The 24,050-nt window shown below is 38.8% G+C and overlaps 2 protein-coding genes across 4 annotated transcripts in view; both read right to left on the minus strand.

Moving 5' to 3' along the window:
* Positions 1-7,667, minus strand: part of LOC115369060 (patatin-like phospholipase domain-containing protein 7) — a 36,576-nt gene extending 28,909 nt beyond the window's left edge. For all 3 annotated transcript variants that reach the window (XM_030065568.1, XM_030065570.1, XM_030065569.1), the window contains exons 1-11: positions 7,572-7,667; positions 7,026-7,077; positions 6,841-6,915; positions 5,567-5,654; positions 5,290-5,372; positions 4,544-4,644; positions 4,236-4,376; positions 3,969-4,128; positions 2,360-2,440; positions 1,104-1,232; positions 824-904 (exon numbers count right to left, since the gene is read on the minus strand). In XM_030065568.1, coding sequence (XP_029921428.1) covers positions 824-904; positions 1,104-1,232; positions 2,360-2,440; positions 3,969-4,128; positions 4,236-4,376; positions 4,544-4,644; positions 5,290-5,372; positions 5,567-5,654; positions 6,841-6,915; positions 7,026-7,076 — 990 coding nt within the window. In that variant the 5' untranslated portion in view covers position 7,077; positions 7,572-7,667. The remainder of the gene's footprint in view (positions 1-823; positions 905-1,103; positions 1,233-2,359; positions 2,441-3,968; positions 4,129-4,235; positions 4,377-4,543; positions 4,645-5,289; positions 5,373-5,566; positions 5,655-6,840; positions 6,916-7,025; positions 7,078-7,571) is intronic.
* Positions 7,668-10,099: 2,432 nt separating this feature from the next.
* clic3 (chloride intracellular channel 3) lies at positions 10,100-14,636 on the minus strand. The gene is made up of 7 exons (XM_030064583.1): positions 14,529-14,636; positions 14,225-14,360; positions 13,274-13,383; positions 12,699-12,824; positions 12,370-12,476; positions 11,483-11,658; positions 10,100-11,182 (listed from the first exon to the last, which is right to left on the minus strand). The coding sequence occupies exons 2-7, from the start codon at positions 14,258-14,260 to the stop codon at positions 11,018-11,020; spliced, it is 720 nt and encodes a 239-aa protein (XP_029920443.1). The 5' UTR covers positions 14,261-14,360; positions 14,529-14,636; the 3' UTR covers positions 10,100-11,017.
* Positions 14,637-24,050: the final 9,414 nt, after the last annotated feature.

Below are 24,050 nucleotides of genomic sequence, written 5' to 3' on the forward strand. Positions count from 1 at the left end.
TCTAAAAATGTAGTCAGGATATACAGTCATGATACCATCAGACACTTACAAAGAGCCTCCCACTCTAGCTCAACTGTTCTCAGCCCAGTTTGATATGAGACACAAAGTAGTGAAGGCAATAAAACACACTCACACAGAAAAAGTATACTCACAATACTCGATTAGTTTTGGGGTTTTTTTCTTGGCAACAATTTTCTTTTGTTTGAAGGGTTGCCAGTTGTGTTTACAAGCGTCAACATATGAAATGTTGAACTTCAAAAAATAATGTAACTTTATCTTAATTGAGTGTCTTGGGATTTAATTGACGAATTATTTGAAAATGCTTGACGGCTTACAAAAAAAAAAAAAAAAAAAAAAAAGCCTAAGTTATGATACAAAAAAAATGGTGTGTCATTCCATGCGTGCACACATTCCAAAAGAAAAAAAAAACCTTACAATCCACTGACCCCTTCCTGGTTCCTGAATGGCAGATTTAGAACCAGCCCTTTATCTCCCTAATACAGGAAATAAGCGATTTTACAGTTATGGACAACTCAAAGATGAGAGAGTTGTAAAAGCTGCCCTCTCCTTTACCCCTGGAGAGGCAAGGATCCCTTTTATTCAGTCCCTGTTATTTTGAAGAGCATCATGAAAGACTGTGTTACGATGCTGTGCTTAATGTTGTGTGAAATTAGCTTGCACGTGTGTGTCCGAGAGCGTACACATCCATCTGCCTGCTTGTGTATGTACATGTTTATGACTAGTGGTACTTAGGTATTCTATGTGAGTCACCCTGAGTGCATGTGTGTGTTTGTGTGTGTGTGTTAACTGATTTCCCTCCTACCGGATTGAAGAGCTCAGTTGTTAGGCCCAGGTAGTTATGTAATGCCAGGAAGGTGACTCTCTGCAGGCGCACCATGATGATCTGGAACACACATGAAGTCAAAAACTGAGGCAAACAAGAGCAGCAAAGGAAAGCTCTTTGTGTGCAAGGCCGTGGTGAAATCAAAGCCATGTTTTTGATGCAGGTGTATGTGCCGGAGGGAGCTCCTAAGGAGGCAGCATGTGCAAAAACAAGACAAAATCATCTTTATCCAGTGTGGGTTCAGTATTAGGGATGTTACCTGAATGACGCGCACAAGTGTCTCCGGGTACTTCTCAAAGACTGACTGAAACGCTGATGCAGGTAAACGCAAGATAGTGGAGCGAGATGCTGCGCGTGCCGACACAGTCTTGTAGGGGGCTGGATAACCCTGGCAAAAACAAAACAGTAAGAACAAAAAAAAAAAAAAAGGCAGTGAACAAAGAAGAAAAAGAGAATGGGAAAAAGAGAATGGCGGAGCTTAAAGCCTTGTTATCAACCTGTCATCATCTTTGATTACAGTGTTGACAGTCACCCAATCAGGCTGTGCTTCTGAAATGATAAATGGGATCAAGGGCATTTTTTTCCTCTCTCAAATTAATTGCACTTTCCATATGCAAAACATTTTCCATTTTAAAAAATTGCAGACATTAATTTCTTGATTTTCTGAATTTGAATACTTTATGTGGTATTCAAAATCTATCCTGGTAGTGTCAAAATAACATTCAGATGGGCTGCCTACACTATGAATAAAAAAAAAATATTCAAAAAATAATCAAAAAATGTGTACTATTTTATGAGATGGAATAATTGAATATATTTTATATCTTTCATACTTTCTCTCACACACACACACACACATTCATGACAATCCAAAGAACCCTAGGGCTATGTCCATACTAAGCCGGGTAAATTTGAAAAAGCATCTTTTTTTTTCCAACTGCATCTAGGCTGGTGTTCCATCCTTGCTAAGTTTGCACTTTCAACTTGAGAAAACAGGGATTTTTGAAAACACGCTCCAAGGTGTGTACATCTGAAAATGCCAGTCTGGCGTTACAGTGTGGATGAGGAGAATGGAGCTTTTTGAAAACGCTGGTGTAGGATTGTCATGGGATCAAGGCCGTAGACCGGTATTGAGCACACACAGGTCATACAAGTGGGACAGATTCCCCCTCCGGAAGTTTTACTGTGTGTTATCTTATGCATGTATTACTGTATGTGATCTATGCATTTTTCATAATTGTAAGCTATTTTACACAAAACAGTATGGGGGAGGCATAATGGATGAACAAAACGGGTTGAATGTGGAGTACAGAGATAATTGTTCTTGACAGAGATGCATGAGTGGAGATATGGACAGTGGAGAGGAGACAGAGGGAGAGAGAGACGGGATAACATGAGACAGACAGAAAGAGAGAGAGAGAGAGAAAGTGAGAGAGAAACAAAATAGAGGGCAACAGAGGACAGAAGCAGAGAAGTCAGACTGAGGCACAGATGGAGGAGAAATAAGGAGCTCACGGTGATGATGTCCAGAATACTGAGCAGGCTGTGGACACTGTCTCCTGGGAGCACGTCCTTCACCACTGGTTCTGTTCCATCCTGGAACACACAAGCAATAAATGGCCAACACAAACCACAGAGACTATCTGAACTTTGCTAAAAGGCCATGTGTCCCAAACATTCAAGACAGTTCTATGGGGCTTATGTGCTGCATATTTACACTGCACAGCAAAGGATAAAGCTCCTTTAAGCCTAATGAGTTTGATTCATAATGGACGCTCTAATGTAGATCAAGTAACACCTCTAACACATTCCCTAAGAGTCCAAGGTAGAAGCCACCACACGGATTTAATTCATACCTTGTGATCACCCAGTGACCCCAGTTACGAAATGCTGTACATGAATGAAATACTCGATCTGCTATGAACTGAGATATTTAATTGGCATTTCACTTTCTGTGCACTAACAATGCCAAAGAGGTCATACTGAACAAGTTTTCTGACACATTACCATTTCCCTGTTTTGTAGAGGCACTGTTTTGCATCTCAAATAAAGAGGCCAAGACTGAGCCAAACTTATAAACTTATAAAGTTACAAAGTAGAAGCTACCAGTTATTTATCAAAACACTGCATTTATCCTATTGCAAAAGTATTTCTGCATCTGCAACCTGCTTGGCATGGTTATATGAGGAAGTAGTTCTGCAATGGCCAAACAAAGCACTTGGAAGGAGAAGTGCTTACATGCATTTTGTTCTTACAGGAAATTAGCACTAAAAGGGATATAGGTTTGTGCTAGACTGAACTGGACTTGATTTAGCATATCCACAAATCACGGCCAAACTGGAAACAAGGGGTGTTGGGGTATTGGGTCTTGGAATGAATAAATAAGAAAAGCCTTTCCTCAAAAGGATAAATAAAACGTTTTTCTTATGTTTTGTTTTGTTTTTTGTTGATCGAGTTTTTTATACTTTTATATGTCTCTCTATTTTACGATAGACAGCCCAACAAAGGGAATACAATAAACAAATCAATCATATGTAATTCCAACATATTGAGTTATTCTTGGAAATATTACTATGGCAAGGAACACTGATAAAAGCTGTAATGAGAAATCAAATCAGGATAAATAAGTAAACATAAAAAATGAAAGAAAGGGTGCATAAATTGTCAACTACTGTTAAAATGAATAAAAATATGCTTGGGTGGCCATTAACATAGCAGGCTGTCAAGTACAGCCTATGTGTGGGCAACATGGCAACACTTATTAAACTTAATGTGGAAGAAGAAACACTTAGCAGCAAGTTATCGAACATCCTCCAATTACGTTCTTGCTGGTTTGTTTTTAAACTGTTGGCCCCTAAAAACGCAGCTCTATTGAAGCACTCCTGCTCAAGTTTAAGTGCTGCTCACAGGGTGCTAAATATAACAAGTCCTGACTTTTTAAATAACAACTGTTAGCCTTTGCTCCGACTGCAATTGCTCAATTGCAGAAGTTATAAACAAAATGTGAGATGCACAACAACCATTGTGTGGCCAAAACAAATTAAGTTCAGGAATTATAGAAAATAGAGCTCCTGAATGAACCTGAACCAAAAGTCTGCTGAACACTGGTCTGCTGCCTACATACGTTCTCATGGATACAGAGCTCTAGTCGTCCATCCTGAACAACATAAATGCTGTCGTCGTCGTCTCCAGGCCTGAACAGACCCTCGCCCTCCTGCAGCTCAACAAAAACCATGTGGCGGCACAGCTCTAGAAACAGGGGTTTCTCAAAGTGACCCAGGACCCTTGAAAAAACACAGATAAACATAGGAATCACACACACCTTCACAATGGAAAAAGACTACTTTATTGGGAACCATTCTCTTTATATGCAGCTTAAACTCACACATACCTGACATTCTTGAGCATATAGAGGACCTCAGAGGGCAGGTTGGAGCTCTGCACGTCAAACTCCGTTAGATCAGCCTCCAGCAGGGAGGGTGGGGGCTCCTTGGGCTGCAAGGTGGGGGGGTCTTTACGTATCCGGAGGATTCTGCCGGATAAACAGAATCACAAAAGCCATCTTACAAATTCTGCTATTCAACACAAAGACTCCACTAATTTGAGGTTTTTCAAACTATTTGACTGCTAATGGATGTCTCCATTCATATGCACACACACACATGTAACAATAGGAACTGTAATATTAACAGATCGTACTTGCGAGCTATGCTTAAAACTTTGGTTCTCTTGCGTATGCGCTGTGGTTGTTTGGACACTGAGGTAGTTGGGGTGGAAGGAGTAGAGGAAAGCGTCTGGACCTTCAATGCAGAAAAAGATATTCAACATTAAAAGGCTGCTGTCCTTTAAAACAGACAAAAAACATTTTCTCTAAGTAAAAAGCTAATTAGTAGGTAGAAACAGAGAATCTATTTTAAATGGGTGAAAGGAATAACTTTGTCAAGGCCAAACCTTGAGGAACACAGTGTTTATCTATCAGTGTCTGCCCTCTAGTGAATGAAAAAGCAAATATTTTTGCATTATGATTTTTTTTATAAGGGGATGCAATAAGATCATGAGGGCTTTTATTGATATGCAAGCTACATGTTTCAGTCTTGAAATATCAATGTGCATAACACGGATAGGTGGCTTTAAAACAACTTTAACGATAATGTTGCCTGTAGAGTTTCATACATAAGTGTAAACCACAATCCCTCAACAACCTTTAGGAGAAAATGAATACATTTAATTTCATGCAAGGAAAAAACTGAAAATTCTGCTCATATCATGTTAACATGCGGTACATATAACTAGTTATACTTGCATATTAATATGCAAGGTAAGAAAATATGTACTATAAATGCCTATACTTATTCATGGTTTAAGGATGAGTTTGATGAAAAGAGGCAGCAAGTGCTTGTCTACAAGTGTGTCTTTTGTGTGACAGAAAGAAAAATAGAGTGAACCTTTCGCATAATCTTCCTTCCATAGAAGAGCACTTTATCCCTTTTCCTGAAACGATAGTGCGGTACACCAGGCTGCTGTTCACCTTGTCACACACACAAAAACAAATGCAGATAAAGGCACTTTAGTCTATATTTGTATGCATTTTAAAAGTCACATTTTCAAACAAGCAGTAGTCCTTAATGAATCCCATACTGGGAAATTACTTTGTCATTGTTACACTCAAGAATCAGAATGACTGCATTATGAAGCTCAGGGAGAGGTGGATGCATTACTCACGGGCCAGCTTGTATCTCCTGTAAACAAAGAGCACCACGATGCCGATCAGAGAGACTGCTACTGCGGCTCCGATCAGTACACCAGTGAGCTAAAAGACAAACCAGAGTAAAGCCATAACGGTCTGTACATGTGGGAAGGATGCTTACTCAGAGGGGACAACACTGGGATACGGGCGCTGCTTCAATACACTTGGAAAAACAAGTTCTCTACTTCCTTGACGCAATCATTAATCTGAAAATGGCTTACTATCATTTCTCTATTGTGAGCATTAGCGTCAGTGATAATCCTTAAAGGCTGGAGGGAAAGCATTCCACAGACTATTTAAATATAATCTTATGGTCACTGAGGAAAAGGCAGGGAATTCAGGCCAGAACGTTCTGTTCAGCTGACAATTTTCAACTGAAAGACTGCAGCATAACATAATGCACATTGTTGCCTGAAGGTGGACATCCAATACAAACTTCCTGTAGGTTTGTTTTATATCAGCATGCACATCCCCTTTAACTTCCTTTGGCTATGCAAGGAGGCATAGAGAACTGGTAACATCACTGATTAAAAACAAAAAAAAACACATGCATCATGGAAAAACTGTCTGTACAGTAAGATAAACACTTAATGATTATATTCATTTGAAAGCTTATTTTCTTGCTATGCCTTCTCCTGAGACATCCAATCCCTGTTTTTCCAATATGAGCAATCTAAGCTTTTTAACCTAATGTGGGGTACACAAAATTCAAAACAGGCTCCTTGAATGCACATTAGAGCTGGACGATATGAACCAAATCAAATATCACAATATTTTTGACCTCAATATTGATATTGTGGCGATATTGTAGGAATGCCTGTTGGTGCTTTCATATATTTATACACAAGGGTAAATAATCATTAGTAATGTGGATATTAACCAAGACACTACAGACAAACAATAAAACAGCTCCAACAGTCTAATAGGTTCAGTGAACTGCATGTATTTACTGTAATACAACTTTTAAAACCAGGAAAAAACAACTTACGTCATATTACAATATCTGAAAACCCAGACGATATGTAGTTTAATATCATGATGTCAATGACATAATATATCGCCCAGCCCAATGGCACACATAACTTAATTTTCAGTGAAACAGACTCTTAGTGGAAATCTTTTGCAATTCTAAGCTCTTGTCTCATAGACAGCAGTGGAGAAGTGTTGATCTAAAATGACTGTGTCATGTCAGCTCTAAAATCAGAAACTTAGATGAGTATTTCACTGTATCAAAGACACCAAGCCATACCATAGTGGTCTGCATCCTCTCCTCCACAAACTGTTGCACTCGTGCTCTGATGTCATTTTTGCTGTTCATCAATATCTAAGAAGATTAAAAGAAAAAAAGAAAAGAACAAACCAAGTCAAATCTAATATACTTGAAAAATATTATAACACTATTAACTATTATTTTTAAGAAATGATGGTGCTTACTGAACTGGCCCAGGTGCACAAGGGTACGTCATCGTCTCCTTGGCACTCCATCCTGTCAATCGTTATGAGTTTAAACAAAGTATACAAGTACAGTGATATTGTATAATAGCGCTTTAAATAGCCCTGTGTGTTGAATTTTAAGGAGGGTGTCCAAGTTGCAGGAATGAAAGTTATATCAGGAGAGACATGGACTGTGCATTAGCTGCATGCCAGGCACCAGATCAGCCGGCTTAGCCTCTTGAGCCCAACTATGTCAATACATCATCTTTAACTTACACAATGAATAAAATGGCTGGAAAACTACTGGAGACACAATAGCGGCAAAATAACTGCCAGGTGTTTTGTGACTAATTTTGGCCGTTTAGCGTTGCCCTGACTGAATTCTGCGCTCTGTTATCAACAAGCTCAACGTTAGCTAGCCACGTATTAGCTAAACTAACATTAGCCATCCATGTACTTTGCTTGATAAGCTCAAGTTAGCACCAAAGTTAATCAACTACACGGCCAACCTTCACAAAAAGCCCGGTGTATTAAGACAGTCCTTACTTTCGCCGATGCCTGGGGAGGTGACTGTGCCACTTTCTCGTTGGCACTAATGCCCGCGGCCGATGGACAAAAGTTAGCAGGTGGCTAACAAAGTTTTCTTTTATGCTGACAGTTGCTTGACTCCGCCTCCTTCGCTGCATGGACCAATAGCTGCTGTGATGCCCGCCGTTGCCTCGATACCGTGCAAACTACTCATCCAATCAGACAGTTGAAAAATTCTTCCTGTTTACAAAATCGAGAAAGGCATCACCTGACACAGCTGTAGAGACTGTATTGAACTCTGCCCCTTGTCATTAGACATGAGGACATTGTTTCTGATAAATGTTAGAAATGTGGCGGTGACTTTTACCAGTTTGAACCGCTTGTCAAAAGATGTAGCCGAAAGAGCTGTCAAGTTGTGGATTTGTTGGCTGTGGACAAATTAGACCTCTTAAAAAACTCCGATTTTGATATTTGCTGATTTACTTTTGTGAGCTTCAGTTGCAGATCTTTCGGCTGGTGTCATGGCAGTCCTTGGTAGAGTCTGAGAGAGACATTACAGAGGAGTGACTATGACTGCAAGCGGTGGCAATGTGGTAGAGCACTGTGTAGTTTAGTGAAAGCAACAAACACAGCAAGATAATGGAGAGAATAAATAACTTATTAGTTATGTATAGAGTTGATACTATATGCCCCTGTACAGTAGGTGGCGTTTTGCACCCATTTACTTTGCAATAAGAATTAAACATGACAAAGAAGAGGAAGATGAAGAAGACAAAAACTGTCTATATGTATACATCTTTATCTATGTATCTATATCTATCTATGTCTATATCTATGTATCTCTTATCTCTCTAGATAGATAGATAAATACATACATACATACATACATACAGACATACAGACATACATACATAGCTAGATATATGTCCACTTTCTAAGGTCCACCTGTACAATCTAATGCTGTTCACAGCAACAGCTCTGCCATAAATTCTACTCTTTAAGAAAGTTTATAATGTTCAGTTTGTGTTAACATTGTGGAGAATGTGTACATTTAATTCTATGTTTATTATGGAGGTTGTAGTTTGCAGAGGTCTTGTACTGGACTGCATTATACTGAGAGGTGTTTGCATTTTTTTTTTTTTTTTTTTTTTTTTTTTTTTTGTCCTCCCTATTTATATACATGAGGGGGACAGAAGAGTGGAAACAGCTCTCAGTAAAATGCAGTCCAGTCCAACAGCAGCACTAACTATGAGGTCAGTGCCAAACACAGAACTGAATGAACACCTCTATTACTGTGACAACAAGAAAAGCTGAGCATTATAGGCAGCAGGAGAGGAAACTTTATGGCACAACAGTTAGATTGGATTGGATTAGATTGTACAGGTGGACCTAATAAAGTGGCTACTGAGTGTGTATATATACAGATATAGATACATATATAAGTGGATGTTGTGGACTACTGTTTTATTTCTATAAATCAGTTAGGTTGCAGCATAATAAGATCTATGCGGCTCAGTTACGTATAACACAGAAACTGAATTTAAACAAATACTGCTTTTCAAGAAGAAAATCTTTCTGATTGTAAAAATCAAACACATTTAGAATTCCAGCACCAAGTGGCAAAGCAACATTGCATATCGAGCATAGCTTTTTTTATCCTGACACCCTGGAAAATAAATATGCATATGTGATGAACAGGAGGATTTGCAAAGGAGTGCTTCTGAAATGCTTGTGCAGGCCTAGTTCACACAGTATGGACACAAACCACCGTTGCTCATTGTCACTGGAGACAGCTTAACCTCTGAAAAGAAAAAAAGGGAGCACAGATAAAGGACACTGTAAAAGGGAAACAGATGTAAACTGAGTGTGATGAGATAGAAGTTTTTAAGGAGCCATATCTTGGTGCACTGTCACCTCCTGGACCTCATTTGTAAAGCAGACTGGCTCTCCAGATCCCTTGGAACCTGCACTTGTGTCCACTGTAGTACTGACATGCAGCATAATTGTTGGTCCACACAGGAAAACGACTCACAAAATGTTTGAGAAATACACACTGAAATGTCCGCATGGGTGCTTTTTTGTCAGCTGAAAAAAAGGAGATTAAAAGATGGGATGGTTGAAAATATAAATATCATTAGAAAGCCAAGGCCTTGAATAAAAGTCATAAAACATGGTAAAAATGGTTCTGTAAAAGTCTGGGTTTTGGGCGGAATGTATTTTTGTCTTGCCTTGATGTAGACAGATTAGCATGTGGATTGTTTCATGTATTAGAACTGAGGTTTAAATTAAATTCACGATGCAGGTCGATGTGCTGTTTTCTCTCTTAGTGATTGGACAAGAACAATCCACCCCCCATCTGTTTGTTCAATAGTTTTGGGACCCATACAAATACACAACAGATTATACACATCATAACAAGCACATTTGATTTTTACATGGACTGTATGGAAACTTGATTAAGAAAAAACACTAAGGAAGAAGAAAATTAAGCTTCTTTATTATTATTTTTATACAATAAATTAATTCCTCAATGATGTATTCTTCGATAATGACCTAATCACACTATTTTTTAAACCTTTTTTTTTAACCTTTAACTGTTTCTTTCCCTTCCTGTTCCTTCTTTTTGTTTCCTCTTTCCACTGTCTATGGCCTCTGCTCTTGTCTCGATTTGCTTACTAAGTACTGAGCATATAACACCAACCACATTTACTTACATTTACATTACAGACATTTATTGAGCATACTGCCTCATGACAAATATTCATACCAAAACTTTGTCGGAACGTCTGCCATTTATATTTGATTACTTTACAGAACAAATGAAAATATTAAGAGGGTTGAGTGTGATGGACAATTTAAAACTGGGTGATGATAAATCATTTTCTACAGAGCTTAATGTTTTTTGTTGGTGTGAAAACTCACCATAAAAATAGAGATAAGTATAATTTCACATAGTCATTGTCTCTGCATCAGAACTATTCCATAGCTGAAGCTGTTTGTGTTGCCTGTAGTTAACATATATTAATTCAAAACTGGTTTCCAAAGATTTCAAAGCACTTTACCTCAGCTTATACATACACAATAAATGTATACCATGCGATTACATAACAGAAATCTTTGCTGGTATATACAGTGCTTATAATTGTGCAATAAGAAATCCACATCAGAACAATTACAAGGTGCTGCAGTACATCTACATATAAAAATCTGAAGCAACTTTGAAGCAGTGGCTTGTCTGCTGTTTGTACAGTATCAGAACCCAATTCATGAACACAACAATACAAAGGCAGCATGAAGCAAATCAGAGGACAAATCATTTTCATTAAGCATGTTCAAACAATTCTGATACAGATAAAATCGAAATCACTTTCCTGTGATACTGAAACATTATCGTTTGTCTTTTGCATACAGTGCTTGTTCTGCTCTTCTATCGCCTTGTTTTTGCTTTATCTCTCGCCCTCTGTTTATTTGGTAAGGTACTTGGCCACAGAGTGGTAGGCCAGGAGGATCTCTGAGTCATTGGGGCAGGTGTAGCGGAACTCGTCTTGCTGGTAGGCCTTATCCAGGTACTGTGTCAGGCCTTTTAGTGCCGGAGGAATTGCAAAGTCGCGGTACTTCTTACACACCACCTGGGCCAGAGGAAGACACACACATGAAAAAAGAAATCATTAGAGAGATTATCAACAGTTTGTGCAAATTAAAAAGTAAACTCTGAGAATCCATATAAAGACATTATTGGTGATGATCCCACTGATGCTTCTTTTACAGCTCTTCCACTTTGCAGCTGAAATTTCTGAGATGACATGAAAGCCTAGAAATTAACCCTGTGCTTTCTGTTGGAAAAAAAATCTTCCATCGGTTGGCTGAGTATCATATGTAACATATGTAAAATATGTGCAGCTGATGCCACCCCGGTGCGTTCTGCTGACCTTGACTATGTTGAGTTTGGGCAGCAGGTTGCAGTCTGCCAAGGTGAGCGAGTTGCCGTCCAGGTATTGGCGTGAAGACTCGTTGGCATCCGGGTTCTGGTCCAGCTCATGCGGGAGAGGGGTCAGTAGGTATCTGTCCAGTTTTATCAGGGTTTTAAGAAACTTCTTCTCTAGCACTGAAAGAGAGCATAATGTGGCATAAAGGTTCTGTCCTAATGTTGCGGTGAAGCAAAAGAAAGGAACGGCATGGGCTTTAAATCAGTGGCTTCCATGGTAGTTTATTTATTTATCACTCCAGATTATTTTGTGGCAGTCTTTGCTGATCTATATTGAAGCTATATCTATATTGATCTATACTGAAGCTCTATAGGTTTGTATGCTTTTATATAGTACAGTATCAGACAAAATGAGCATTATTTTCTCATCTCATTTTGTCTTTTACAATTTTTCTCATCAAGTATGTGCATTAATTATAGTCTCAAACTCTAGATTTGCATTTTTATTTATTTATTTATTATTATTTTTTTTTAATTCAAGGAACGTTTTGTGAGCAGGTAAGCTCTTTGTAGCAACAGCTTTACTTATTTAAACCAAGGAGCTGCCCAGCATTTGAGCAGCTGGCAGTGACGGCGGCTGTTAAGGGAAAATTACATTTTTGCACAAATCTTTATAATCTTCAGTTGCTTGCAAGTCAAGATGCATCCTCTTACTAGTTCCCATCATCTTGAAGTGGCAGTGAGGGCTGTGATGTACAACTGTCCTATGTAATATTTATTTTACCCATGGGGTCAGAATATCCTGCATGTGGAGATGGGATACATAAAATATTTTTGATCAAACAGAAAGCATGATATTATCGCTTTCAAATGTCAAACTGATGCTCTTACTGTCATTAAGTCCAGGGTTGCCATTCTTGATATATGCAGAGAATTTATGGAAGATGTCATCTCCAGCACCGTTTGACTCTTTGTATCGACAGCACAGTTTTGGATACCTGCAATTAGAGAAACAAAACCGTTTTTGACTGTACACATGCAGACATGAATGATTCATAACAAGATATGTCATAAGCATAATGTGTGTGTGTTTTTTTTTGTTTGTTTGTTTGTTTGTTTTTTCAAATGAATTCATAAATCTACACATGTGCATACACGTGTGTGTTTGTTCCTCCATATTCTTTGTTTTGCTGAAAGGACAGGTGATGCTCTCCACTTACTGTGGCGGGGCTAATGTCTCCTCCAAGAACTCCTCAATCTTGTTGGTGTCTGTGCGGACCTCACCGTTGCAGATGAGGAATGGAGGCTGAGAGCCGGGAGCCAAGTCCTTGAGCACCTCAGGAGCCCTGCCAAAGAACAGCAGGACACAAACAACATTTAGCTTGGCAAACCTGGTCAGATCCAAATATCATAACAATCAAAAACCTTCCAGCCATGAACCAGTCCAAGATAAGGAATCGGCCTTGAAATGCATAACAGGTTCCGTCACAAGGTATGCTGCTCCAAATTTGTGTCAACATCTTGAAATACATTTTCAGGTTATTTCTCAGTTACATAAAGTTACTACCTTGAGATAGATCTCAAAGATACTGACCACGACTACAGACATTTAATGATAGAAAGAAAGAAAGAAAGAAAGAAAGAAAGAAAGAAAGAAAGAGGGAAGGAAGGAGGAAAGAACAAGAGACATCTTAACCGAGAAAGGAAGAAAGAAAGAAAGAAAGAAAGAAGGAAGGAAGGAAGGAGGAAAAAAACTAGAGACATGTTGACAGAGAAGAAAGACATGTCCTGTCACCTCTTCATGTCCACAGTCGTGAGTGTGAAGTTGGCCCCTTTCAACCAGAGAATCATGAAGAGTCTCTGACAAAAAGGACAGTTTCCCACACTCTCGCCGTCATCACTGGCCTGACACACAGACAGGCAGACAGACAGACAGACAAGAGAAAGAAAGAGTGAGAAAGGATAATTTATTACAGTAAATGCAAACACACTGCAATAGATTCCACTATAAACCCGGCTCTATATAAAGAGTAAATGTGTTGCTCAAATACAGAGGAGTGAAAATCATGTTTTACAAATGTGACAGATTTCTAGTGTGGAGGAAACACTGCTCTAAAAGGCGCAGCAGGTGGCTTGGCTGTGAGGGAACCGTTGCGATGCGGCCGACCACACACAGATTCAAGCTCTCACGCCTCATTTTTGTTGTTGGGCCTGGTCACTCCCCCAGATGAGCGCAGCAGATAGCAGCTGCCACAAGCTGCATTCAGATCATACCAGCATCGATCAGGTGTGGAGTGGCTGCGTTACACTGTGGAATCCATCAACCTGCGGCCGCTGCTTGGCTTTAGGGCTGCTGTGTGAAACTGGTGTGAATTCCTGCACAGATATTCTTGTCTTGCCTGTTCTGCTCCGAAAGTCATCATTAAATTGTGTATATATTTCATACGGAAGTTTTTTTGTTTGTTTGTTTTGTTTTGTCTTTGCTTTTCAGCTTTTTTTAAACAGTGAAATTTTGGCGAGCTGGAAGAAAAGCAACCAACTAAAATTTCAAATGTCAAAGGATCTCTTTAAGATCATTTGAGATATGTTTGTTTTTGGATCGTTTGTGGCTGCTTACATTTGTGAGTTTACTGTTGCTTCTCATCAACATAAATAGAGCTTGTGTCCATATTAACCGCAGTTACACTTGTGGTGAAGCATCCAAGCAGGAATTGGAGGCGCTGATTTACACATCACAGGGTCTTACCTTAATGAAGAGTTCAATCTTTGGGGCCTCTGCCATCTCTCCCTCCTCTCTCTCTCTCTCTCTCCTGCTGTCTCTCTCTTTCTGTTTGTGTCTCTTTCTCCGTTCTTCGCTTCTTCCAGGGGCTCCACGGCTCCCGCTGGCGCAAAGACAAAGCAGAGCAAAAGCTGTGATGGTCCAAAGTTTTGCTTTTCTACACAGATGCCTGTTGCAGTGTCTTTCACACAGAAATAAAAGCACACATCAGAGTGTCACCCCTGAGGTCAGACGAGGTTGGCGGTCAAAGTGCTCATTGAGGGCTACTCACAGTGATGGCCACAGTGTGCACGGGATACAGCCGCACTGCTTTGTCTTCACTCCACCTGGATGTCTGTGTTCCAGTGCCTCACTCCTCCCTGTCTTCCTCTCTGTATCTGTTTCTGTCACCACACCTGTCAAACTCTGAAAGCCAGCCCACACCCCCCCCTGACTTACCAGTCCAACCAGCAAATCTGGATCTGTCCTCCAAGCCTCACAGCCTTCTAGCGTATTCTTTCTCTCTCTGTCTCTGTCCTGATTCTCTCCCTCCCTCTCTGTTTCAGTTCAGACTCTCTCTCTCTCTCACTCTCTCTCTCTCTCTCTCTCAGTTTGATTCAATAGCTGCCTTATCCTTATGCTGCAGAGATTATTTTCACTGCCATGTGAGCAAATGATAAACTCTATTTTCACTATTGCTGTTTACAATAATCAAAACAGGACAACACGGGCATGTATGAGTGCTACGGCTCATTTATTGGTGTCACCTGTTTTTTTTTTTCCTCTTCACATTATATTTTTGAGAACTGGAAAGATCAACAAATATGAGAAAAGTGTATTTTGCTTTTTTTAGGTAGACGTTTATCTTACAGTAGTGTATCTTATAAGAAATGAGATGTGGACAGGTTCTCTCCCTCTCCTTCTCTCTCTATCTTTTCTGTGTGTCTGTTTTGGTGTCTCTCTTAGTCCTCCTCTCCTCATCTTCCGAGCATTTGTGGTGTTTGTTTTGGACACATCCTGCCACCCGTGCTCTCGCTGATTAGGATTCACGACTGACTGAAAGTGCTCTCATCTACCAGGTATTTCCAGCAAGGGCCACAGAGGCTGTTGTGATGAGAGAAGTGAAGGAGAAACACCTCAAGCAAGTTTGCGTGCAGACATGGGGGTTACGAGGGAGAGAAGAGCAAAGGGAGAGATACAAAGCCTGTGTGTGTGTGAGAGAGAGAGAGAGGGAGAGGGAGAGAGGAAGAGAGAGAGATCTGAAGTAGAGGCGTGTGATGTCAGTTATTTATGACTTGGTGCTGTGGAATCTGCAGGTTACACTCATGAATATTGCTAGGTGAATTAAAGCCATTTACCTGTTAGCTGACAAACAGAATGGCTAAAGAAAAACTAGGGTGTGTATTGATCATATTTATGTGCTGATCTTTGTATTAAGGGCTGGGTTACAAGAGGTAAAACCCACAGCTGATGCTTTGATGGTTGACTAATGGAGATCCCCCTGGGAATAAATGGATTTATTCAGCTCTAGCTGGATTTCTTTTCCTTTTTTGTGTGTAATTTCATTCAAAGCTGTATAAAGCCCCTGCTGCAGGTGTGTAATGTGTGTGGAAATGAACCACCCCATGCAATACAAACTGGTTTCCCACACTGTCTGGGAAAAAAAAAAAAAAACAAAAAACAAGGAGACTCTGTCTTTCTTTGCCCTGCATGTTAAAGATGTCGCTCTTGATGCTGTTATCATAGTGTAGAAAATGTTGAACATGTTGAATTTGTGGCACTATTAACTATGGAAGATGAAGTGATGTGCAATGGTGACACATTTTAGTGTTTGAATCTGTCATTTTGAAATGTACAAGTTAATATGAATATCTTTTTCATGGTTGAATATATGAACATTAAGGAGGGCCTAAAAAGCATTTGCCCGTTGAGCCAGACAGGCTCTTGCTTTAGTGGTATAATACGATGAAACCATGTGGGGACTTGGGATTTTCAACCTATTGACAACTTTATGAACCTGTATAGCCAAATTCATGCAATGCGGCCTCTAAGGACCCCGTGGAAAGCAGTTTAATTCAAAACCAAACTATTAGATATTTGAAAGGTTTTCCGCACAACTAGCCATTTATGAAAGCATGCTTTAAAAAAAAATGTATGAAATGGTGAAATTACATAATTTCTTTGTTCAAATGTCAGGAGGAAAGTTGACTAACAATATTTTAAATCAAAATAAACCTCATCATTTGTCCACAAGAGACTGAGTCTCTGATGAACTCATTCTGGTGTACAATATACATTTTGAAATAATCAATACAGAGGCATGGATTTAGTGAGTGGAGCAGTGAGCAGAGGGTGTGTGGAATAAAACACAGCTTAGGGTTTTTGTCCAGATGAAATCACACTTGTGTCCTGAACCTTACATCAGCTGCAGTCTGCAGGGAGGCCAAAGGTCAGTATGTGCTCAGCTGAGAAGCGGCACCTTGACTGGGGCAGCTGAGCAGATTTAACCCTATAAAGCCTGAACTATGAAAGAATTGGCAGAAAATTCCAATTTTTTGAAACTGAACCCTTTATTTAGTCCTATAACAAAATACATAAAAAAAATAAAAAAAAATCAAGAAATATGTTATTACACAACCTTTCTGGTGAATGATATATGATATGTACTTGAAGTGCCAATGGTATGGTCCAGGGTGAACAGGGGAAGTGTTCAAAGGTATACAACAGTATTTTGGTCAAGTATTGATTAAACTGAAAACGAAAAACGGAATTGAAAATGTGTATCATATATGATACGAATGGCTTTATAGGGTTAAAGGTCTACCTGAAGAACTGCAGTTATGTAAACTTTTGTAATTTAAAAAATTAAAATGATTTTCACTCTGTTTCACGGTATTAGATAATGTGAACCTGTTAAATGTTTTTTTTTTTTTTTTTTAAGTAAAGTTTATAACAAGTGCATATACATCAGTAGACAAAATATTCTTTATCAATAGCAGGATAACTTTCCAGTAATGGAAAGACTCTCCTTATAATGTCACTTACTGTGTTATACTTACAAATAGGAGCTGCTTACATCTTTTTTTTTCTATTCACAGAATTCAGGTGTTTCATTGTACTGAATTTTATGATTTACGGTATATTTATCTTGAATGCACAGTTATAACTAAACTTATAAAGCATCTCGCCTTGCTCATGTCTAGCCTGTCAGGAAAGTGGTAAACTGCCTTGTAAGTCCAAGAGGGCTGACTTCTCCCATCTGTGAGATGGGAGAAGCTAACATACATACATACTTACACAATAAATAAATAAACCATTGCCTGTCATTTTATGTGTCTCCTCTGGGATCATGGTGATGATGGAGGGAAATGAAAAGGAAAAAAAACCCAGATGAAAAATGCAAAACATCTTGTTTATCTTTTGCTGGTGCAGAGAATCGGATCTGTGAAAGCTCCAGTCACACTCCTACCCCCTCCCTGTCGTGCCTGCAGAGAAACAGAAAGGCATTTGTTGTTTACCTTCACTTGACAGACACACATTGTTTGAAGCAATCAACAAAGACATGGGAAATAAAGATGGCTACATTTTACTGTAAATATATAAATTATATAAAAGTGTGTAAAATCTACTTGAAAACTGCATCTAATGATTGAAGCACCTCAGCTTCAAATGGAAGTACAAATTATTGTTTTTCCATCTGAGTGGTGCAACAGACGGAAACTGTGTCGGGGTTACATGCTATCAGGTTTGATTAACAGAAAAAACTTGAATGTAACTTCTACTTTATCATGTACAGCGTTGGGAGGGTTACTTTTAAATTGTATTCCACAACAGATTACTGATTACATGCTCTAAAATGTCATTTGTAACGTAATCCATTAGATTACACAAGTTAAATAACATATTCTATTCTAACGTATTCTAGTTGTGGAGGAGCAGGAGGATGAGAGATATTCTGCTGCCTGTAGTATTCCTATGATATTCCTGTAATGTTTCTATGATCATTCCAAAGCGTCTCTGCTGCTAAAAATACACCCAGACCAAATACACCTCTGCAACAAAATATTTGATTACAGATGTAGTTTTTGCTGTAGATGTTTGCTCCCATTGGACCATCCCCCTTGGTAAAAAATAACAAATCAGCTGCTGTGTCCTGGCTGTGTCTCCCCTGCCAGTGTCCTGTGGTGGGTGGCAGCCTGCCAGGTACAATTGTTACGCCTTAAAAAAAATCTTTGTGGAAAATACGGGCCTGAGTTTTAGTGCAGATAAAGCAAAACAAATAATGTGGCCCCTTCAAGTATTCTATTTTTGCATCCTGTTGCATTCCATTGCATTCAGAACACCACCAATTTAAGCTGTAACTGTAACAGAATAGTTACTCATATTTATTCATATACTCATATACTGAAATCCATAACACTGTTACCTGTATTCCGTTAATCCCCAACCCTGCTAACACAGCAGATATTATACAGACATATACAGATAATACAGCATCATTTGTAAGATCAAATGAAGTAATGAGTGTAATAGATATTACCTATTACCTAACCCTGCTTTTCTTCGCTGCAGCTTCTCATTCTCAAGGAAAAGAGCCAAACCCTAACCCTAATCCTAACCCAAAAACAACCTGTGACACAACACTGGAAAGACAAAAATCTTTAGGCAGTGAAAATTCTTGAAACCTCAAGTTAGGCTAGCAAAAACCTCTCCAACTTTGCTGTTGCAGTCTCCCTGCCACGAAGCTCAGAAAAAACAATGAAACATCCTGACAGACTTCAACTGTTTAAAACTCTGACCTGCACACACGCACACAATTCTAATTTAACTTTCTAAGAATGTAAGTTCTACACCAAACTGATGATGTCATCAACCAAGTGTTGCAGGATAACAAAATCTATCAAAATTTCATGTGCAAATACATTCGTTTGGTAATATTATGAACAAGCTATTATGAACTAGCTTGCTGGCTGGGAGGCTGTTTGTCTCTCTCTCCCAGAGTTCTTCCCTGAGATGGAATCTTTTCTTTTTGGATGTTTGAATCAGTGCTCTCGAGGTTCGACTGTGACGTCACGTGCTGTGTTTCATAAAGTCATTATAGTAGTCTCTATACTGATTGCAGGTACCGTCTTGGCTATCATGTTGGACAGGACAGGATAGCCAAGCTGGAAAGGAAGAAAAACCAGAAGGCGACTAAAAAGTCCAAAGTATGGAGGAAGATCAAACGACCATTTAAAGCCCCTTCTGCAGACTACCATATGTGCTCACACACACACACACACACACACACACACACACACACACACACACCTACATCAATATCAACCCACGACCCTGACACATTCAAGTTTTCCCCATTTTTTCACTGCCCCATAAAAATAAAATTAAAAATAAAAATAAATACAATGCTGCCTACTATTTTATTTCTGTATAATTAGAAGATCCATCACATTCAACTGTGTGTGTGTGACGTAAATAGTAAATGTGTGGTAAGATATAAATGCTGTTGAACTGGAAGTGACGTCACTGTTACTCTACATTTGACTCATCCTAGAGGCACATCATAATAACCATATAATACTAAGGTTGATGGTTATATTTTTGGTAGAAACAATGTATTTTTTTAATGTGGTATAAATATGAACCTCAGACAACTCCATCTATTTTTTTTTTCTTTGCACAATTCCGTCTTGTTGCTGATGGAGGTCAAATAGAGGTCAGAGATTACCCAGTGTATCTAAAATTACATGATGTTGTGCACAGTATTCTGCCTTGTATTTTGTACCATCTCAAAGTGTAATGTGGACTCTTGAATAAAAGAACACCAGAGTCTCCTGATTACTTCAATGGGCTAACAGTAAAACTCATTTGCCCATTTATCTGGTACTTAAGTATTATTTCCCTCTGTACCCGGTGTCATGCAAGTCAAAAAATGTGGCACACTTCCCTCTAGTGGTCATCAGTGGACACAACATACAGAAAATAACTAACCCTAACCTGACATAACATTTCAGCTGCATGTGGCCTGTGCAAGTGCAGACTATTTTGACAGCAAATGCACCAAAACCGGTGCAGGTTTTTAGCCCAAAAATAAGTTTCAATAATAATTGTCTATTCAGGTACATAAATACCTGGAAACAACAGATAGTAAAATCAGAATCAGATTCTTTGTTTATCCTTGTTACACCACACGGCCCCATCTTCGGAGGTGAATCAATTTACCCATCACCCTCTATATAATAAGATGCATTCTGACAAAGACTATCTACTATTAATCAGAGTACCTAACATTATGTCACTTAAAGTGGATAGCTTTTAGATGAGCGACAGCAAATAGTAATATAGTTAGTATTTAAATAAATCTACTATATATGTGTGTATAGGCTTGCACATAGTAGACTTCCAACAATAATTTGTTCCACAGTAAAAACTAGGTTGCAATATAGAGCCTGTGTACACACTGAAAGGATTTGGCAGTGACAGCTGGCTGCAGTGTGTGCATAGAGTCTCAGGGGAAGAGGTTATTTGAAGTTTTGTGGTTTCTGTCAGTCCAGTGTAATCAACCAGATGGTCTCCATTATAGCGTTAAAACAGAGCACAAAGGCACAAGAAATAGAAGAAACTGGTGACAGCAGCAGAAAAAAGGGGCAAAAAGTGCCTTAAAAGTGTGAAACTCTTTGTTTCTGATAAACAGCAAGTGAGAAAATGTGTTTAGTACCTCTTCCACATTCGAAATTACACTTATTTCAATGCTACAAAAAGCATGCTTACATCAATAGCATATCTATCATAATCTCTTGGCACATCTATGCTCTTGTTGCACATCAACACCTCTAGTTTCACACCCTGCACACCCAGTACCTCAGAATTAATGGGAAAGAATAAAAATAAACCGCCACTGCAAACCACCATCATAAATGTAAGCTGGCTATCTTGTAAACACATCACACTGACAAAAGCTGAAGTCTAACAAAAGGAAAGACTAAACATTGGTACTACCAGTCCTTTTCCTGCATAATTTATGGTTGCATGATCAGCCTTGTGTAATAAAGCTTAGCCTCAACACTTCTCCTTTTTACACCATATGCAACCACATAGAGACCACTTCATAATGCTTACACTACTTGCTGAGGTGACCAAACAGCATTCATTTCTTTGAGACCAGGAGAGAACGAAGCTATGCAGGGAGAGAAAGAGTGGGAGCACAATATGCAGCGCTGAGCTTATAACACACTCAGTATTCTCTGTCATAACTGCTTTCTCTCAGGGAGTCACGCCCCAGCTTCCTTGTGCGGGACTGCCACATGGTTTGAGACAGTCAAAGCTGAGCTGCACTCTTACCATCACCTCTCCACCTCTGCTTATTTTCATATGTTTTAAAGTAAAAAAAAAAAAAAGATGATGACTGAGGAGGGAGCTCAGACAGCTGCTCATCTTTTGATCAGGTTAGTGAGTTGAAACTTGGGGTGTATGAGTTTTGTGTTGTTCTGCAAAGTAATATATGTGTGTGTGGGGGGGGTGGGGGGGGGGATACTAGTAATCTGTGATAATCACAGCATGTAGTAATCTGCAACAGAAACTGAAATAACAGTGTCAGCTCTAACCTGCTTATATGATTTAAAATTTCATTGCCACATCCTGCTCAGGGTGCCCATGTCAATTTCAGTCTTTTTGAAACTGACGCTGCCGGTGTCAAGTTTCAAAAACCGAAAAATGAATAAACACTGAGCAAAAAAAAAAAAAAAAAAAAATCTTGATTTTAGCCATTTTTTGCTTTATTTTATTGTTTTATCCTGTTTGTGTGCACTTATAGATTTTATATACTCACTTGTCTTAAAGATGAGTTCTCAATCTGTGATCTCTTGCACAATATTTCCTTTTTGTTCTTCAGATTCGAGTTAAAGTGCATGTACATTTAGTTCTTCAACAGAAGCATGGCTCAAAGGACTATGCAATGAATGAGTATATCTATATCTAACTAATCAACTCCCAATCAACAATCTATCACCGTAGCTTGCTTGTGTTTCTTCTATGTGTTGTCTCCTATATCAATGAAAGTCATCCCATAACTCAATATTCATGTATATTTTGCTAGTAGCATATCCTTCTCCTTAGTGTTATGAATAAGCCTATGAATAACAAATAATGCAGTTAAAAAGGACCTGTTGCTGCTTATGATCTATGTTTTCTGGCTTTGGCTTTTGCTGCGGTGAGAGTGACATTTTTCATATCCAATCTTGTCCCTATTCTTTGCTCAGTGTCTCTCAAGAGGTGTAATCCGTCAGTTTGAGGGCCAGGCGGTCTGTCCTCCTCTCACTGGGAGTCAGTGGGAATGTCTAAAGGTGAGTACCTTACACTCACCACTGTCCTGGGGATGATGGGCCTGGTAGGATTCTATAATTACTATTATTATTTTATTTATTTTTTTGTTTGGCTGGTACAACAAACTTTTATTTGATCTAAGAGATCCCACTTAAAATCACTGAAGACATGACTTTAAAAAAAAAAAAAAAAAAAAGATAAAAAGATAAATACAAGGTAGTGCCTTCCTCACATTGTGTTGTTAGCAGTGGCTACAGTTTGTGGGCCTCATCTCATCTTGGTGAGATGAGATGACATGAAAAACTTGATCTTGCATAAACTGAGAAGAAATTGCCCATCACTGAACAAAATGCTGACTATATTGACACTTCAACCATGACAAAGAGTAGACAATTAGCAAAGTGGCTGATGCATTTCTGCAGATAAAGTAAGCTCACTAGTCAGCTTCATCATGTTTTGCAGCACCTCACACATAGTTCAACGTGTTGTCACAAATACTGTTCCTGCCTCGAGCACTGACTGGAAATGACCGTGCACTTAGCAAGGGTTGTGAAAGCACACTTCCCCTCATGCTCAGGACACTCACAAGAAATTCATCTGGCTTCATCTAAAATGGCAATATAAATTTTAAATATGATTAGCATGTTTTAAATGTTTGTAGTTGAACTGTGTAGATATTCAAGATCTGGGTACTTAGACACTATAGCCTACTCATGATTTATCATTAATTTAACTTAATTTTGTATGATGCTAAATGACCAGTCTCTGCTATCCAGTGGTGATCATTATCCTTGTCTTCACTTGATCTTTTGTCTAATCCTGTCATGCTGTCACAGGGCTGTTGTTGAGTGGTACTATACTGTAGCTCACAATGTTAATATAAATTGAAGCTGCTTGAGATTCATGAAACTCTTCATTCATTAAAATGTCAGTTACTGTATGATTGCGATTCTGCAGTGTAAATTGTAACTAGTCTTTTCCCAAATTTGTGGTAGTCAGAATTTTACAAGCTAAAACAAGACACAAAGAAATTATATGTAGTTATGTGTATTCCTGCACACAAAAAGTCAATTTTTGGTATTGAGTAGTTTTGTATAAAAATCATCAATTTTGGACCAATGACATTCCTTGATAAGGGTCGCTACATTACTTTGTAATGGTTTCTCAAGTTTGCATGCTTTTTACATTTTGCGCAATAGATGTTGATTTGAAAATCATGCCCTGCTGAACAAAACATGTAGTTATTGGTAGTTATCCAAGATTATAAAAAATCAGTAAAGAGAAATGTGAGAAGTAGAACTGACTGGTTGGTGGTTATTAGATGTACAGATTACAGTTGTGACATCTTAGATGTTCCATTATTTCATAACACTTTCTTCCAGTCTGTTCTGGACAAAGTTAAAAATACAAATATCTCTTATACTTCCACAATTTCCTCTTTCCTCTTCTGACAGGAATGTGATAGAGTGACCTGAAGGCCTGACTGAATCAC

Source organism: Myripristis murdjan, chromosome 12 (genome assembly GCF_902150065.1).
Source record: "Myripristis murdjan chromosome 12, fMyrMur1.1, whole genome shotgun sequence".
Taxonomy (NCBI): domain Eukaryota; kingdom Metazoa; phylum Chordata; class Actinopteri; order Holocentriformes; family Holocentridae; genus Myripristis; species Myripristis murdjan.

What these genes read in the sequence shown, in the direction of transcription:
- clic3 (XM_030064583.1), bottom strand. Translation starts at nt 14,260, where the DNA reads ATGGCAGAGGCCCCAAAGATTGAACTCTTCATTAAG. An exon ending in AGATTGAACTCTTCATTAAG is followed by an intron (nt 13,384 to 14,224) that starts GTAAGACCCTGT and finishes TCTGTGTGTCAG; the next exon opens with GCCAGTGATGACGGCGAGAG. An exon ending in CCAAACTCAACATAGTCAAG is followed by an intron (nt 11,183 to 11,482) that starts GTCAGCAGAACG and finishes CCTCTGGCCCAG; the next exon opens with GTGGTGTGTAAGAAGTACCG.